Source organism: Spea bombifrons, chromosome 3 (assembly GCF_027358695.1).
Source record: "Spea bombifrons isolate aSpeBom1 chromosome 3, aSpeBom1.2.pri, whole genome shotgun sequence".
Taxonomy (NCBI): Eukaryota; Metazoa; Chordata; class Amphibia; order Anura; family Pelobatidae; genus Spea; species Spea bombifrons.
In genome coordinates, this window is record NC_071089.1 from 63,676,826 (window position 1) to 63,695,807 (window position 18,982).

Genomic DNA, 18,982 nt, shown 5'->3' on the forward strand with positions numbered 1-18,982 from the left:
GGAGGCTGCTCCGTAACGTTAAATTATACTGACTGGTACCCAGTCCCTTATATCCTTGTGACATTCAGTGCAAGGCAGGGTGATCATTGGTTTTCAGGGTAAATTTCTTTTCCATGGCAACTGCTGTCAGTGTTTATCATGTATGTTTAGTTTAGCAGATATACTGTACTAGATTAACCCATCAACTGAAGATGTTAACTGCGGCTGGAAGGAAGCTGTGCAGCGTGTCCTTTGGGAAAAGCCTTCTTAAAACATTACAAAATAGCCAAGCGCTTAAAACATGTCCGCATCTAAGGAAAATCAGTACATCCTCTAAGAGGAATACAGTCATGCCCGCTTGGGTCATTGACAAATATGGGGGCAATGATGTGTTACGCTTTAATGAGAACATGCTATTTCCTACTATCAATTACCCCAATGAAGTCATCATTAAAGTCCACGCCGCCAGCTTGAACCCGATTGATGTCAATATGCGGAGTAAGTCGTTTCTTCAACTGCCGTACATAATCCTTGTGTTGAAATGAGCTTTTTTGTTACATGCGCGGATAAATGGATTGAATCCTCTACACTGATCGAATTCCGGAATTTTCTTAAGTCTTAAAATGTATGTGATGAGTCCCCTATTTTCATTCTTGCATGTGTTGTATTTTGTATTGATTGTTTAATGCATCAGTTAGTTTAGAAACACACTCATGCACTATTTACTAAACAACTTCACAAATATGAAAAATCTCACACCCTGATGAAAAATCATGTAGCAAAAGTATATATCGGCATTTAATTAGACAGTGAATACAAACATTATTATTGCAAGCATAGATGCCTCAATATATTTTAAAAGACCTTTTACAAACATTAGCCTGGTGTTAATTTCCACATTGCTATAAATAATACAGTCTTAGAGAGATAAATCGCTCACGATTCCCTGGAATTAGATATTCAGGATCTTGTTCCTTAATAGACCTGAAGCCCCTAACTGCCAATTATTTTCTGAATTCCATAGAATACCAATAAGTCCATGATAATATTTACGATACTTAAGGAACTGATATGTACATTTTTTGACAGGTGGATATGGATCTGCTAGTCTAAATATGACTCGTGATCCCCTCAGCATTAAAACGTCTGGAAGCGAATTTCCTTTAATCCTCGGAAGAGATGTTTCTGGGGTTGTCATGGAATGTGGGGTCAACGTGCAGTACTTCAAACCCGGGGATCACGTAAGTGTTTGTATGTAGTTGGAAAGGTGATTACGTGTACAGAACTTATATTGCCACTTATAACATGTGCCTCTCATGAAATATGTTTTTGAAAAAGCCACATATGATTGCTTTTTATTAACATATATCATCCTTCTTTGTTAATTTGATTGGAGAAACCCAACTTTATTTACCTTTTGATTTGAGTCTGAAAATAGACCATGTAGGCAAGGTTTCTGTCTTCCTTTGTTCATAAATAAATAATAAATCAAGCCTTTAACAGTGATACGAGATACCTGGACCTGTATTTGTGTTATTTTGTTATTCACAGCGTTTCCTTTGTATAGGTGTATGCAGCATTACCCCCATGGAAGCAAGGCACATTGGCTGAGTTTGTTGTAGCAAGCGGTAATGAGGTTAGTGTGTTATTGTAAAATACATGCCGTACATATAAGTCATTGCCTTCCAATAAAGAAAGTACAAATCCTATGATCTCTTTTCTGTGACAATGGATATGTGCTTCTTGAAATAGTTTAATGTGTTTTTCATAACTGGCTTCTGTAATACTTTAAATGTTTCTGGTTTGATTACCGTTGCTAAACCCTACAAGACTTTATCCACTTAAATTCTAGTTGAGTCCAGTTGACTTTTTGAGGCCACTTAAAAAAGAGTTGGATTTAAAGGAGTACCTTCCTTCTTAAAGTCAACTTTACTGCCAACTGAACCACTTTTCAAGTCACCCTGACTTGACTTGGCCATTAAGTTATCCATTTAAGTGTTACAATTATCGGTCGGATTTCCTTTGCAGTTTGATTCATATATCTTGGTGTATTGATATGCTCACAACAGACTTGACCCTTCCCTGAGGGAATCGGCTGATTGCAGCAGCACAGATTCCAAAAATCTTGCAAATAAAATATTTTTTCTTTTATATGTTTGTATTTAGATTTCCCTGAAGCCAAAGTCCCTTAGTGACACTGAAGCTGCCTCGCTGCCTTATGCTATTCTCACCGCTTGGGCTGCCCTAGTCAACAGCTGCGGCTTGAAAAAGGAGAAATGTCCAGGAAAAAGGTATATGCCAACACACTTCATTGACATATCAGTCAATGGCGGAATGCCAGGCAAGTTTCCTCTGCATTTAAGTTCTAGACCGCCCTTGTTGGCATGATCACATTGAGATGCTGATGGTGATTTTTATTATGTAATGCACTTTATGGTAGGCTATTAATTCGCTGTCCTTGGTTGAGTTAGTCTAATACCTCTTTTATTACTTTTATATTGCATATGTTTAGGTGGACGAATTTAAAGTTTTAATGACATACTGTTTGAACGCTTTAACATGGGTTATCATGACAAACAAAATATCACCCATAGCTAGAGTTCAATTTGAAACTTATGATGATGAAATAGCTCTTCAAACTCAATTTAAATTACTTCTTAAAATGTTTGTCAATTCATAAACCTATGCTAAAGAAAACCCAACATCCCTGGACTCATTTAAGACTAGTCAAGACTAGACCTACTTGCAATAGGTGCGCCAACATAACAGTCCAAGCATAATGTAATTAAAGTGTAACTGGTAGTATTTCTCATTGCGTACATATTGAAGACTGCATCGTTTTTGTGCATCAGGAAATTACAACTTTAGGCTTCCATTAGGAAATCTAAGAAAAAAATATAAATGATGTCCTTTGTTGTAGGGTTCTTATTATTGGCGCATCAGGTGGAGTTGGGACAGCTGCTGTTCAGGTATTGTGTTACTCATAAAATATTTGATATACAAGAAACCCTGACTCCTGTATTTCATAGACCCTCGTTTCCCAATGCCCCAATAGTGTAACTCCTCTAGCACAGTTGACCAACAAAACTTAATTACAGATGGCAATCTATTTGTGATGTATCCTCATAATGAAACTCCAATGCATCCAAGCAGTCTACCAACTTACAAGTCAACATGTCAGACAGAATAATGACTTTGTTTTGCTGTTTGACATATAAGAAAGCAATAGTTTAGAACTTAGTGTAACACGTTGGATAAAATCTCTTAATGTGACAAACTGCATGATCTAGTCCCATTCAACTGCCACTCCGTTAACTAAAGAACATCAATATGTCTCCTTTATTCCGAACTATGACTAGATGCTTTAGACCCCTTTCATATTATTATATACCCATCAGTCATGACTGACCTTGTTGAAGCACTACTTCAGGAAAGGATACTTTAGGAGAAATAATTCCAGAAATTGCTGTTGCAAATCATCCATGTTTTAGAATATGAGAATATTATCTACAATTCAAGATAATTCAGTTTCTTTGGTTGTCAAACTCAAGGGCCTGCAGACAGACCATCATTTTGCACCTTGCTTTTAACAATCATTTCTAGCTATGTTGATTGAGCTCCTGGAGGGCCATTCTGCCCTTGGCAGAAACGTGTCCACAAATGATTCCCGGAGCGATGGCCCGGAGTTTGATAGCCCTGACCCTTTTACTAGAACGTAACTGTCTATCTGTATTTGGACAGAGGATTATCAAGTCTGCGGCGTCCTTGGAAGCCAAATAGCTTGATCAATTCTGGCTATGAAGATTTCTGTCATATTGAGTGAGCATAGTAATTTGACTCATGCTAAGCATGCCGCCTTTACTTGTTTATGTATTTTGACATGCTAATATTGAGGATAATCTTGGATTTGCTTGTATTCTGTACAAAACGTTCAGCTCCTGAAAGCCTGGGGTGCACACGTGACTGCTGTTTGCTCTGAGGATGCCACCCCCCTGATGAAAGATCTTGGGGCAGACGACATCATTGATTACAAAGCCGAAAAATTAGACGAGCAGTTGAAATCCCGTGAGATGTGCGTATTTGTGTAGTGTAACAGAGTTACTGTGTCAGATGTTCCAGTCAGCAGCCTGTAATTGCAGGAGCAGAGATACTCTTTGCAGGCAAAAGCTTGCATCCACGCGTATGGTAGTCAGTGTGTAAATTTATTTAAAATTATAATTCTTGATATTTGTAAATAGTAAAAACTTGTTTCCCCCCAAATTTCAGGTTTGATGTCATTCTAGACAATGTTGGTGGATCAACTGAAGAACTGGCTCTTCAGTGTCTTAAGCCATGGTCTGGAGCCTCTTTTGTCACGCTGGTGACACCATTCCTGTACAACAATGACAGGCTGGGTATAGCAGATGGCATGATGCGTACAGGGATCACATTTGGGTCAAAAGTAGTAAAGGTAATTCTTCTAGGTTTTTTTTCTTGGACTGTGTAATATCGAGGATTCAAGGGTTACATTTTTTCAGTGAGATTCATTTCTTAGCACTTTGCAGAATTCTCTGTAGGAACTTAGACGGTGCAGCGCACTAAATGTACCATGATCATTTATGTGGAAAGCCCAGAAACCCAGAATCTGACAGCAGATAAGAATCAACTTGCCCATCTAGTTTGCCCACTATTCCTGCGGTAAAACCCTCTAACTCTATCGTTGTTAATCTTTATGTTCAGCATAGCCATGTGCCTATGAAAGGGAAGTTGAAATCCCCTCACTGTATGGCTCCACTTAGCTATTATTCTATTATATATGTATATACAATGGTGTATTTACCTTTGGGGTGCCCTAGGACTTACCTAGAGCAGCACCCCACAGTCGCCTTCACCTCCATTGTCGGTGTCTCCAGGACAATAAAAGGCACTGCGCTCCTTTAAGAATCAGTGTGGAAATGTGATGTCATATCCCAGGGCTTTCTATCTTAAAGAAGATGTGCAGCACCTGTTAATGAAGTCTATGGAGGCTGTCCTGGGATACATCACTGTGTAATATATATATATATATATATATATATATACATGCAGATGTTTTAAAAAAAAGGAAAGATGATTTAAAACACCAATCAGAAGTGTATTAGCAAGGATGGATGCACTTTTTTGAGAAATATAGTATCTTTAATTCTTTTTCAACCATCTCTTGGATGATGAGCTTCTGTTTGATGTTTATTTTTCTCTCTTCAGCATCTATGCAAAGGGATAAATTATCGATGGGGATTTTTCACCCCAAGTGGCCCATCTCTGGATGAAATAACAGAACTTGTGGAAGCTGGAAAGGTACGCGCATGCATTGAAAAACATTCCTTTTATCGTCTTAGTTTGTGCTTTATTCATGTTAGGGTAGACCTCATCTATGCTAAGTATCGTTACATGGATTTATCAAAACTACCCCCCCCCCATATAGTCTTGCTTGACAGAGCTGAGTACAAGTAGCATTCCATGACAAATAAGATAAAAAATCATATTTAATAAATGCTATATCAGAATATTGAGGAAAACTCCGAAAATAATTTTATACGGCAGAAAGCATTGGATATAAGGTCAAGTAAACCGTGCACACAAGCAGTGTTTTTACACAAACAGATGTATCCGAGCTCTTCTAATCCCAGTTCTCTCTGTAGACTTTAGTGCTAATCTCTCTTCCCAGAACAAAACAAAAGTATCCCATGGTAGGAGCCTAACACTGTGCTGTAAATAGGCTGAGTTTCCATTATTCATTTAATCTCCTCTAATCATCACGTATTCACCCTGCCGTAGCCCTCCGCCGTCTTTGCTGCCGAAATGCAGGAAAGGTTTAGGTCTGATTCAGTTTATTCTAGCAGTGACTGAATGTGATGTTGCTCTTCTGTATGGTCAGCCTTTTCTGGATTATCAAGACAATGGGGCCAATCAACAGAAATGGCATGGTTTTTGTTAGGCTGGGGAAAGCAGAGATCATCCATTTGGTATTCATGTCTGAGGAAAGTAGATAGGGCAGAGCTGCTTCAACAATTTAGCAGTTGGGCTTTTACCGGTCAAAGCATGTTTACCTTCTGTTTTTGGTTTGAAAGCAGAGCACAGTGACTTGGAGTGCCTCTGTCATTAGTGATAGTATGGTAGATGTTATTCATTTTTAATTGAACTTCTGCTGGGAGGCGGTTCTACTTATCTACCACCCTCTCAGTAGTAAAACTTACATTACATACCTGTATAAGCCTCTGACCCTCTAGTTTTAGATTATGACCCCTTGTTCTAACATTTCTCCAATTTCAATAAACTTGCAACCTGTACTTTGTTAAATTATGTTTGTATTTATTTTATTATTTTCCCTTCTTGTGTTTTTGCACTGCTCACAGTGCAATATTGTTATGGGCCTCTCATACATTTTTGATGTTGTGACATCCTTGGGCTCCCAATAAATTGTATTTATTAGGTAAATAAATGTAGGGCTATGGATCTCTGTGATCAGCAAACAGAGATCCATAGCCCTACATTGCTGATTGCAACAGGTTGGATCAGCCACCAGGGGGAGCAGTGGGAGATGCTCTGCTTTCCTCGATTGAAATTCGAGTGGGTGTCAGCACTGACACCTTCCGGAAGGGAAAACCTGATGGTGTGATCGGGCATTCCTTGTAAGACTCTGTACCAGCACTCGCGGCGAGCTGTTACATACAATTGGTCGTCAGGAAGCCATTGATGCTGGCTTCTGCCGAGAAGGGAGAGTCCACGCTGTCAATAGACAGCCTGAAATCCCGTGTAGCTATAAGGAGATGTCCCTGTTGCTGCAACAAAATCAAGACATACCAATACATCCTAATGAGCTTTATTGGCACAGGTGTCAAGGCCTTACAGATACTGAATGGGTTAAGTCATCATAACTACTCATAAGTAATTACTTATATATAAAATACAAATATGGTTACTGTGTTGGCAGTATTAGTATAAAATATGCAGAAGAGAGCAACTATTCCCAGAGAAAGACAATTTTTAGATTACAAAAATATATGTATAACAATTAAAGTACACTTGAAGTTTTTTTTTTTACACTTTTATGTTCTTTTACAGATCCGTCCTGTTGTTGATGACGTGTTCTCATTCACTGAAGTACCCAAGGCTTTCAGCAAAATGGAAGAAGGACATGCAAGGGGGAAACGTGTCATTAAAGTCGTTTGATGTAGTAAATAAATATAACTACTTTTGTACCAGCAAAGACTTCTGAGATATGTTTGTTGGCATGCTGGCAGACTTTTGAATAGAAGCTGTAATGGAGTGTCATTGTATGAAGCTTGATTGTTAATCCTATAAGTAATCACTTACTGGTGACATCACAAGTCTGCAGTCCTGGAGGCCTCCGTCTCTAACACTATATATACATACAAAAATTACATATGCGCAGTATTATTGTCGGGAATGTTGCTGAATATAAACTGGGTTATTGTTCAGAAGTCAACAGTTTTTTTCCCCCGTTTTAGTGTAGGTTTTTATATATTAGCATTAATAATATTTAGTTTTTTAAGAATTTTATTAACAATCAATTGCAAATACAGTTTGTATGTGGTTACATCATCATCATCATATTGATAATACATTTCAGAAATGATACTTTCTATTATATAAATTTGTATACATTTATCACATACATTCTGATCACGTTGAACGGAGGGATAGAGTCCCTATGTTTATTTCTATAGCCCTACTTGTCCTGCATTTGTGTGGATACATCACACATGGAAAAGACAATCTTGGTTTGACAAACACATGGTAAAAATTCCAAAAAAATGCTAGACTTCAGGAAGACGCCTTGGTCCTGGGGAGCTTTATGTACATTTTGACCATTTTGAACCACTCGGGCAGCCTTTGTCTAGCCTACTAGAGTATCATAAGAGTCTCAGCCAACCTCAGTTAAAGCAAATTTATATGGCTGTCCCCAGAAAGTGCCCTTTTCCCTGTGCTGCTGGGTCACACTGTACACCTGGCCCGGGCCATTGCACCCACTGCTACATTTCTGCTTAAATTACCTAGTAATGAATATATATTCACCTCCTGACACTTGGTGAGCATTATTCCTAAGGATCCCCTTCAAACTAGACATACAGCCACCTGTGTGTACTATGGCACTTTCATACAGTAATGCCAGGTGCACAGACGCCGAAACCTTATTTCACTGGGAAATGTTCTTTTTCACGTGCTCTGTATCTGTAGGTTGCACAGAGCAGGGGTAGCAAACAGGTAACTCGCCTACTGTGGAACTTCAGGTCCGGTTAATGTCGCTATGGCTAAGCACAAGCTAATACCATACACAGGAACTCTCTTCCCTCATTATTCACTATGAAAGGCCAACACTAGGAAGGTTCTCCAGCCAGAAGGGCAAAGTTGGTGCTGTATAATGCATAATTCAATGGGAGAGGAGACTTTGAATAGTCGATAGGAACCCAACTTGGTATGCATTATACTTAAGTAGATGATAAGTGTTCCAGAAATGTGAGATAAGAATCGGCCCTACTGTGCTTAAGTCTAGGAGATCACATTCAAGCGGAATGTATTTACAACATGTATATGCACATTCTGCATGTATTTAATTTGTGTGAACTTAATTTCTTTAACTGTCCACCATATCAGTTGTGAGAAACACTCTCAAAAATCACCCATAATTAATTCTAATAGTACTGAAAAAGAAATTTCCACTTTTCCAGTCTAGAGTCACGCATTATAGATTTAGAACACAAGGGGGCGCCAAAGTCCTGCAAGCCCGGCACTCCACATTGTGTCACTGTTTTGGAAGACATCCGTAGAATTGCATCTGTATGTAAAACTGTCATAATTACTGTATTTATCCATAACGGGACATTTTACCATCCCTGACACCTTCACTGAAAAAAACCATATCCTCCCCTGTGAGTAACTTAATTTAAGATTAAATTTGATAGGGTTTTTATTAGACTTGCTCATTCATTTTTGTATGATTTTTTATTTTGGAAGAAGAAGAGTCAATGTAGGTGTTCTCCGACAAAATTGATGAAAACGACCTGCAAGTGATGGAAATTCATCATCGCATGTAGCCGCCATTACAAGCTGTTTTGGTGCTCGTTGATGAGGTAAAGTGGGCGGGACTGTGCATAGTAAGGTACATATCAATGACTGATAGGTAGTAGCCAAAAGTAGCCAATAAAGAGTCTGGATCTGAATGCCAGTGCCCTACTAATGCTGCACCTCTTTGAACGTCCTTACTCTGGTGGAACCTTCTTTTAAAATTTCTATAATGATAGGTGAGTTCAGAAGGTTCCTTTGGGAACGCCCCCGAATATTGTTCCAAATCAAAAAAGGCCCCTGAATTTCGCCTGAGCCGAACACATGCCCCCAAACGGTCCCGGGTGCTGCTGCGAGGGGGCCCATAGCTGCCTGATCTGCACCTGCAGCCTGCAGGACTAGTTGGGAGATCACAATCTCCCTCTAGTCGGCTCAACATTGGGGAGCGCGAGGTCCGTCACTTCAGACATCGCTTTACTGCTCCATAATCACTACGCTCCAGCAAATAATGCCGAGCATGGGGATATGACGTTGTACCCCGGCGCTCTGCATCAATAGCTGGCGTGTCTATCTGTAGTGTATGACCTTGCCCTCCCACCACAGGATGGAGGAAGAAAGGATGGATTAAGAAGGAAGGAGGAAGAGGTAAGTGTTTGTAAGCTTGTGTGTGTGTATGGACAGGTGTGTGTGTAAGAGCGGTGTTGGTATTTGTAAGCTGCTGTGTAAGGGCAGTGTATGTGTATATGTGTGTGTAAAGGCAGGTGTGTGTATGGACAGTGTATGTGTATATGTATGTGTAAGGGCAGTGTTTGTGTATGTGTGTGTGTAAAGGCAGGTGTGTATATGGACAGTGTATGTGTATATGTATGTGTAAAGTCAGGTGTGTGTAAAGGCAGTGTACGTGTATATGTATGTGTGTAAGGGCAGTGTACGTGTATATGTGTGTTTATGGGCATGTGTGTGTAAAGGCAGTATGTAAGGGTCCTGTTGACTACTCAGCCAGCATTATGGTGGACACCTGGCTGACTGAGCATCATGGGAATTGTAATTTACAGCTAACATCTGCAGTTTTATCTACTGTTAACTGCACTTCCCATGATGCTCGGTCAGCATCAGGGAAGTAGTATGTCTGGCTGAGCCTCATGTGAACTCAATTCGATGTGTTGGTTATTTTTAATATGTATGACTGTGCTGACAAAAATAAATGTTTTAAGTAGTGATGCACGCGTGACAAAAAGCAAGGTGGTAATCCTAGAAAAAGCAGCAGGATTTAGCAAGCAATTGAATAAAAGGAATGATGAATACAAATCAAAGGTAACACCCAAGACGTGTACACCTGGCTATGAATTTTAAAACCTCGAGGAGAGGGGATTAAGGGTTCTCTGTATTTTAATTGCTCTGGGGTCCTTAAAAATATTTTAATGGAATAATGCATAATTAATGTGGGAAAGGTTCTTGAAAATCATCTCACTAATTTGACTATACATTATGCAGGGCCATCTCAGACATTTTTACAGGGAAGCTAGCTACTATTGGTGCTCCATTAGCATGGCCACCATCAGATGTTTTGGGGCCCCTTACAGAACAAATGGTCTGCCACCCTTCCCAGATGACCCCCTTCAACACCACAAGGATCTTCTCTTCTACTTGCGTCTGTGGCAGCAAAGATGGTGCAGATATGCTATTTGGGGGAGCAGACAAGTCAGTTGGGTGCAAAAAGGTTGCAGACAAGCTGTTTGGACGCAAACAATGTCACAGACAAGCAATTTGGGTACAGAGATGGTGCAAACAAGCCGTTTGGTGGCACTCACAAGCCATCTGAGCAATCTCAGACAATAAATCCTCTCCATCACGAGACATGATCAGTTAGATAATAAACCCTTCTTTATTATCAGACATTACACACACACAGTCACACAAACAGACAAAAACAGTCACATAACACACATATCATATGGCTGCAGCTTATACTGAGTTCCAGTGGAGGGACTGAGCCAATCAGGAGAGGCCTCTCTATTCTGAGCCAATCAGGGGAGTTGAGAAGTCTATCCTGATTAGATCTCATTCATTCTGGGGAAGGCTCCTCCTCCAAGACCCTATAATTAGTGGTCCAGTGTTGAACTTTTTGTTGTTGTTGTACCCCCCTGATGAAGGTCTTGTCCATAAGGAATAGTGAAGTCAGGGAATTAAAATGTTCAGCTACTCTCTAAATATACCCCCAATGTCGATTAATTAAATCCAACAACTACACAGACATATGGAATATGTTGTTTGTTTCTAAATGTAAACACATTTCAACAGACAACAATAAATACAAAACACATTCAAGCTGTATTTCACACATTTATTTCTAAAACAAGTTTGTAAGAAAAAACATCCACAAACGTAATGGAGAAAGAAAACCACAGAATTAGCTTATCTGAACAGCCAATTCCTAACTATAAATGTTCTCTGGGCAAGATATATCATCTTTTTTACATAAGTTATACATAGAAACAAACTATTTCTCCATCTTTCCTAAAATACAGCTGTTGGTTCCCATGTACATGGTGTTTTGTTTTTCAATATGCAGGGTTAGGTAAAAATAAAAAAAAGGGATCCTGAAAAGTCATGTGATCACCATCACAACCAATGGAATGACTGATATGATGATCAGACCACTTTTTTTAAAATCCCTTTTACGTATAAACTCTTATATGTCTCCGACACAGTAAGCAGAAGGTGACTCTCTGACTGCAGCTGTATAAAGCACATGTATCAGCTTTGGAATCATAAAAAATAACAGGCACTTTTAAAAATATTTCCATTTTACCACTATTTGGGTACATCCCTGAAGTATCCCTGTAGTAGTGCATTCAACTATGTAAGGTGCTAAACACACCAACAGTGCATCCTGAGACCTCCAACCAAATAGATTAGGTGTACATGGGGGTGTCCCCACTTTTCCCATGTGCTACATGGGAATTGGTAAACAATTTAGGGCTCTAATGTTGGTGACGTGCTTAATTAAAATCACTCCAGGTAAACCCGTATATATTCTATGTAAGTTTTAGCAAGCCAGGGGCTGTCCAAGATAAAGAAATCTGTCAAACAATACAATATATGTAATAATTACATATACTCTGGAGGAAAGTTATGTAGCCACCAATATCCCAAGCGAATGAGAAGACTGTACAGCGAATATGCAGTGTTCCACCACTAGGTGGCTCCAGCAGCATACGTAAATACTTGTGGGTCCAGACATCCCCCTCACAGTCCAGGGATCACAAATACTGTTGCTTTGTGTTGTTTTTCCATAGGCACGGTGGTACAATAGTCACTTTAGGAAGGTAACTGTAGAAATGGCTCTTTAGAAGCAGTCTGCAGGGTATGTCCATTTCAACAATCTCAGTCTTTGCAGATGTAGACATTTTATAGAAATATATTCCAAATTGAAGTAGATTTAGGCTGATACACCCAAAAGGTGACGGGAGAAATGATTTCCGTGATGTACGCATACCTGTTGACATAGGTGTAAGTTTTAAAGACCAAATATAATTTACAATGAAAACATCCTAAGTATGTTGTCCGTCCTGACATCAGGTATCACTTAACAAAATGTTTAGCTGTGCAGTAAAAGTTCCAGTGTGATGACTGCCGCAGAAGTGAGCAGTGTGACTGGTTGTTGATGGCGGTATGAGAAATTGTATTGACAGTGCATATCTCCAGTGCAAGAGCGCTCCAGACTCCAGTCTGTGGACTTCTGTTACAGGACGCAGATTTCCCACAACTGGCTGAGCTTTCCCTCTGTAACAGGGTTCAGAACTACATGCTGCTGATCGTACTGGTTACCCCCTGAAAAAGACAAACATGGTGTTAAGCACAGGATTACTCTTTTAAATGCAGTCTAGAAAATGCATACATTTAACTTACAAACCCAGAAAGCATTGTGGAGCCTACAAATGTTACGGGCAGAGACATTTTATGTAGAACCCTGATTGGGTCTCCTGCCACAGTATCTCACTGACTGACCCTGCCATGTGCAATCAGTAATCATGCATGTGGGAATGATGCAGACCCAATGACAGAGCTGGGGGGCTCGCCTTAGGATTCCCCTGGGTGTGTATGGGGGACCCTACAGGCGAACCCTAACCGGTGAGGTCATCAGTCAGATTACAGGCGGTGCTGTGTGCTAATAGAGATCACGGAAGACATAGAATGTACAACAAATGTATAAAAAATAAAGTTATATCTATCCATATAAAAAATCCCTTTCCCACTCACTACAATGCTCCCCAGTTACTGTAAAGTACATTAATATACTGTATAGCAGTTTACTTGCTGAACAATAAATTGGTATTTTTCTGCAGTTGCCATTTGCCGTGCAACAAATACAAAGCAAAATTGCAACGATGCGAGAAAACCAGGGGGAAAAAGTTACTGCCAACCTTGGAAGAAATATGATAATATTGGATAATATGGCTGCCTAAAAAACGTCAAAGCGACCCTTAAAATTTTGAAAAGGCAACTTGTATTTCAGATATTACACGTTCTAAACGACCAGTACACGCTTTTGTAGACAGTGATCTGGTCCCAACATACATTGATACAGCAGCAAGCAATGCAATGCTGACCAAGATTGTTAAAGGGAATCTAAACAAGCACTGTTCTCGCTACAGGAGCAGCGGGGGAACATCGCTCGTCCAGATTCTGGTCTCAGATATGGGACTCGAGCATCAGCGTGTATTGCAATTAGTGGTAAGTAGAACAGCTACAGAAAAAAAGCTCTGTCTTAAGTGCTCTGTAAACTCCAGTACCGATGTTGGCTTCTATTAGACAAGAGCAGAAACCAGTGCCAAGGACAGACAAGTCCTTGCAGAATGTTTGCAGGATGTGTGATACAAGTCCTCGGGCTGTAACCACTTGTTAAAATGCTTGGTATAACTTGTCATCATGAGCTTGTCAAACTTAATGAAACTCTCGATGATAAACACATCACTGGCAGCCCGACAAATGAGTACTAACCACCCTAAAACACATTATACGCTACAAAATTCATTTTATGCCATCATTTTCTTCTAGAAATACTATCTAGAGCTGTACCCCATCCAAGTCCCGAAACCAGCTGCCAAGTGTAATGCATTAGTGCATACAATTATACCCCTGCTCTCTCTAAAAAAATCAATCTAAAACATCAGATTCAGGAATAGTGTTTACCTTCACATTATTTTTTTAAAATTAGTTGCCTGATCTGTTCAAAGCTATTTTCAAAACGAAGGGACAAGAAATGACTTGAAACGTGCAAGCAGCTGGATTACATTTTAGTTTTCCACATGGAAGAACATACGGATTTGAGACTTTGTGTGCTTTAATGTAAACTGACATTTCTACCACAATATCATTTACAACATACTTGCTTTAAAAATGTATATGTCTACATCTTCCTCTAGGAGTTTACCTTTACAATTAATTAACATTCATATTTTAAGTAAATTCTGGAAAATAGGCCCCTAGGGCCCTTGTTAGCAGTGATGATATACTAGGGCAGCCCACAATGTCCTAGTCTTCCTACCTACTTCCCTTATTGAAGCTGTATGTCTTCTACCTTGCTCTGCTAGAGAAAGCCATGTACTATGGGGGTTTGCAGTGTAAATAGCCTGGTAGAAAAATAGAGCAGCTTCCCAGTAGAAGTGGTAAAGGCTAAATGAGTAAGGGAATTCAAACATGCATTGGATATGCTGTCATCAACCTGCCATCCTAGGCTTAGCTGGCTCTAGCAAACACTATAGAGCACTCTATAATCACCGAAGCATGTGGGGCCCTGTAGAATCTGGATCTAACGGCAGTAACAACTCATAGTTGTGCTCAGCGTGATCTCAGCCACCAAGATTTTGTTCCAGGAAGCTGAAGGCCCTGGCAGATTCCTTTTCTTTAAATTACACGTACACTTTCCAAACACGCATAACTGAGATGCCAAAAGCATTAGTGTTACACTAGTACGGGGAAAAAGGTGTGACAGATGTTCCAAAGAAGCTATAAACTTGTGTGAATGTGAATAAAATGAGAAAACGTTAAACTGGTTTGCATCAGGATGAGGGAGAAGCACTGGGTTTCTCTGTCTTAAATGGTTTCCTGGGCCATATTCTGTTTGGTCTTGCCAAAGAAAGCTAAACAACACTATTTAATATAGTAAATGTCCACTGAATCATTCCCTTCCAAAATTATATTATAAACTAACACCTTTGTATCAGAAAATGCCTTTTTATTTTTTAGACTTGTTTGGGTTGCTGTCTGGGTAGCTATGCAAACTATGGGAAGAAACACCTTCACGTGACATGTTGGTTAAATCTAAGGTTCTTTATCCTGGTTTCAGTTGTGTAATGCAGAGTTAAGGTTGTTAGAGCTTCAAAAAATGACTGCTCAGCATGCTGGGAAGCAGTTTGTGAGCTGTATTTACATTTTCCATGAAGCCCTGGAGCAGGAGAGGCCCAGATTAATAAAGGGCAGTAGAGTCCTAATTTTCTTTTAATGAAGGTTCCCATGCTGTAGGTTGGTGCCTTACCTTTGATGTCTAAAACAAGGTTTGGCTTTGAGCAACAGTAGATCCTGCTGTCAGGGCTGATGCTCCAGAGCATGCTTGCTCCTGTCTGCTCCAGAGCCAAGCCAAGCTTGCTGCCAGCAGTAACCAGGCTTCCAGATGTCGCAAGGCTGCAATCTTCAGCAATCTGTTGGCGAGGCAAGCACTTGTACATCAGATTTGTCAGAACATGTTTCACGCAATTCAGTTGAAAACACAAAAAAAAACACACCAGCAAATAATTCAACCTAGTGGCATATATTAAGATCTTAATAAGAAAAGCTACACATTGGTACCGTGTCCCACACACATTGACACACGCTTGATGTATACTGAGGTGTATTCCTGACATTAAAAGTAGGCTTGAGCGGCAATATTTTTACCAACCATTACTCCTTGGCCCAGGATTCGATTTAATGTACTTTTTTCATTTGGGGGCAAATGTTGTCTGTTTCACAGGGGCAGTAAAAAAGCCATATTTACTGCACTGCCCATTTCAAAGAGGTATAGGAAATATATGGACCTCTCATGCCATAATCCCTACAAATGTATAAAGGAGACCAAAACCAGAAGGAGGCCAAATGTCAGGCTTCCTATTCAATTACATGACATATAGTGAAATATAAGAGAGATGTTTGACTAAAGGAAGAAAAATTGTAATATGTTTTGAAATATATTTTCCTAGCCACAAGCTAGGACATAAATTTAGATTACGATTTCTGTAAACTATACAATAAATTGTACCAGATACCAGAAGATACCAGAATGAAACAACAATTACTGTAGTTATAATATACATATGTCCATATATGTCCATATATATGTACATATATTGTAGTGAGTCCGTAACTCTTTGCGCTAGATTTCACGCATATCCCATCCAAGCCCATGTAGGTTAATCTAAATCAGGACTATTAAACTCCTGGCCTCAAAGAGACTAGGATTTCAGTGTATTTTAGCTAATGATTTAATGAGTATTAGTAGTTTCCATTGATCTGTCTGTGCTGGTGCTAGAAGCCAGGAACACAGCACACACCCAGAGAACACATAGTTGCTAAACTATGTACATACATGTTTTAAATGCATATATATACTCATATAGCTAAGCTGCAATGTTATATTCCACCCTAGTTACTGGTATGTAACTTGCCCACTCGATCTGGTGCATGTGTTCCCATTTTGTACGAGACGGAAAACTACACTTCTGTCTCATTTTTCTCCTCATCTGCTTGTGTATTGTGTAACAGTTCCGCCTGTTAAGTGGTTGATGTTGAATTTAATGTATCTCTAAGTCGGGCTGTCACGTGCTGATGTGCATGCATGGAAGACATTCTTACACACATAAGACCAAGAGGAGAAGAAATGAGGCAGATGTTTCATTTTCTAATGCCTCTAAAGATGGATTCCAATGTGCATTAAAATGGGACTGGCGTTACCCATTAATAATTTCACTACAGTATCAATGTTACTGCTGTGGACCCTTTGTCCAGAGATTAGTTGCAAAGACAGTAAGTTACGATTAGACATTATCTTAGTGTAGATATTTTCAGGGGTCCTCCAAGACATGATGCAAGTATATAAAAATGAATAATAATAATCATTGAGGAAGAGTAAAGGAACCATCTTGACAATCTATGGGCCTGGATTAATTGAAGAAGTTCTTCAGACAGAGCTGTGCAGGTCAATCCCTGCATATACTGAACACAGACCATCGTGTGAAAGATAGCTTTCACATTGTGTGTGGGTCATTACTCATACTGCTCCAGTTGTGAAACCCAGTGAAAGGTATTAATTATATTAGAGGAGCCAGTAGTTTGCAAGATACCAGAGATCTTACCCGGCATCGTAATGTTCCATCTTGGTAAACCCATATTTGATCTTCAGCTCCTGTGTCCTCCATCACTTGAATCCTCAGAAGTTTTATATCGTCCAGAGTGCCGTTTGTGGACATGAGCATCCCGCTGGCCTTATTCCGTAGCTTAAAGTACAATCGTTTCTATTAAAAATGCAAACAGAAACGTCAGTAATTATTATTTTCAAGACTGGAAATATAACATGGATATACCATTATAGAAAAACATGCGACTTGCGCTTTAGGCAACTTCGTAATGGAGACTTCAATTACAGAAATTAGAGCAACAGAATCTAAACAAGTGTAACATCAATTTATGTTAAGCCAGGTCATGAAAATAACAAATGTTATTTTCTTTTAAAACATGATTTTATTTGCTCATGAGAGCCTGAATAATAATAATAATAGCTACGGTAAAGTGCAGATATTGCAGGGAACAAGTAATTGAAGCATATCCACTTATTCTACTCATTTACACTAGATAACTCCACATTCTCATTTGTCTCAACTGGACTTTGAACTTCTAAGTATTTATTCAACCTACACTATATGGCCAAAAGTATGTGGAAACCAAATCATCACACCTAAATGACCTTGTTGGACATTCCATTCCAAAACCATGAACATTAATAAGGAGTTGTCTGTGGGAATTTGTGTTCATTCAGCCTAAAAATCAGTTCAGACACTGATGTTGGATGAGAAGGCCTGGCTCACAATCAGTGTTCCAATTGATCCCAAAGGTGTTCAGTGAAGTTAAGGTCAAAGCAAAGTGCAGAATACTCAAGTTCCTCCACATCCATCCATCAAACCATGTCTTTATGGACCTTGCTTTGTGCACAGGGGCATGGTCATGCCACTGGTCATCCACATGGTCATCCACTGCTCCAGAGTCCAGTAGTGGTGTGCTTTATGCATGTGTATAGTGATCTGTGATCACCTTCTGTCAGGAGCCCCACATTGCTAGTGAGTGTGGTCTACCAATTCATGGCTGATCTGTTGTTACATTTCTAAAATAGAACTTCATGAACTGACTTGTGGCAATGAGTCACTGAGCTCATTTGTGCGACCCATTCAACTGACAATGTTTATCTATGGAGATGGCATGTCTGTATGTCTGATTTTAAATAATTGTTAGCAATGGTTAGATGAAACACCTTAACTCAATTAGGAGTGGTGTCCACAACACCTTTGGTCATATAGTGTACATCTAAACGGACCTCACAACCTCAGCTCTATATAACAAAAATATAATGAGGGCCATGGTAAGAATATATATTGGTGATACCTGCGACTAGGCCAGGGCAACAGTTTACACACACGTTTTACTGAATGTCCTAGCAAAGTAACAGTCATGCCAAGAAAAAGACGTGCATACCTGTCGAAGTGGACGTAATGAACCTACTCTATCCCAGTCATTGAACTGGTTCCATTGTGCTACCTTGCCTGGTAACACATATGCCTGGCGACCTCTGTAGTTGCTGTATTCATAAAGTACCCATCTGAAAGGAATCACATGAAACGAATATAAAGAAGATGAAATAAAACACATG

General features: G+C 39.6%; 2 protein-coding genes across 2 annotated transcripts in view; one reads left to right on the plus strand and one right to left on the minus strand.

Annotated features, from left to right (window-relative positions):
• The first annotated feature begins 108 nt into the window (after positions 1 to 108).
• RTN4IP1 (reticulon 4 interacting protein 1) lies at positions 109 to 7,207 on the plus strand. The gene is made up of 9 exons (XM_053459008.1): positions 109 to 477; positions 1,069 to 1,220; positions 1,547 to 1,615; positions 2,146 to 2,270; positions 2,900 to 2,948; positions 3,915 to 4,051; positions 4,246 to 4,429; positions 5,203 to 5,295; positions 7,063 to 7,207. Exons 1-9 carry the CDS (start codon positions 192 to 194, stop codon positions 7,168 to 7,170), a joined length of 1,203 nt encoding a protein of 400 aa, XP_053314983.1. The 5' UTR covers positions 109 to 191; the 3' UTR covers positions 7,171 to 7,207.
• A 4,147-nt stretch (positions 7,208 to 11,354) lies between these two features.
• Positions 11,355 to 18,982, minus strand: part of CRYBG1 (crystallin beta-gamma domain containing 1) — a 108,648-nt gene continuing 101,020 nt past the window's right edge. The window contains exons 19-22 of the mRNA XM_053460301.1: positions 18,808 to 18,931; positions 17,418 to 17,576; positions 15,566 to 15,728; positions 11,355 to 12,858 (exon numbers count right to left, since the gene is read on the minus strand). Coding sequence (XP_053316276.1) covers positions 12,770 to 12,858; positions 15,566 to 15,728; positions 17,418 to 17,576; positions 18,808 to 18,931 — 535 coding nt within the window. The 3' untranslated portion in view covers positions 11,355 to 12,769. The remainder of the gene's footprint in view (positions 12,859 to 15,565; positions 15,729 to 17,417; positions 17,577 to 18,807; positions 18,932 to 18,982) is intronic.

Bases quoted from the DNA above. Each gene is read 5' to 3' on its own strand.
- RTN4IP1 (XM_053459008.1), top strand. From the start codon at position 192: ATGTTAACTGCGGCTGGAAGGAAGCTGTGCAGCGTGTCCTTTGGGAAA. The intron at 2,949-3,914 runs GTATTGTGTTAC...CAAAACGTTCAG, and splicing joins TTGGGACAGCTGCTGTTCAG to CTCCTGAAAGCCTGGGGTGC. The intron at 5,296-7,062 runs GTACGCGCATGC...GTTCTTTTACAG, and splicing joins AACTTGTGGAAGCTGGAAAG to ATCCGTCCTGTTGTTGATGA.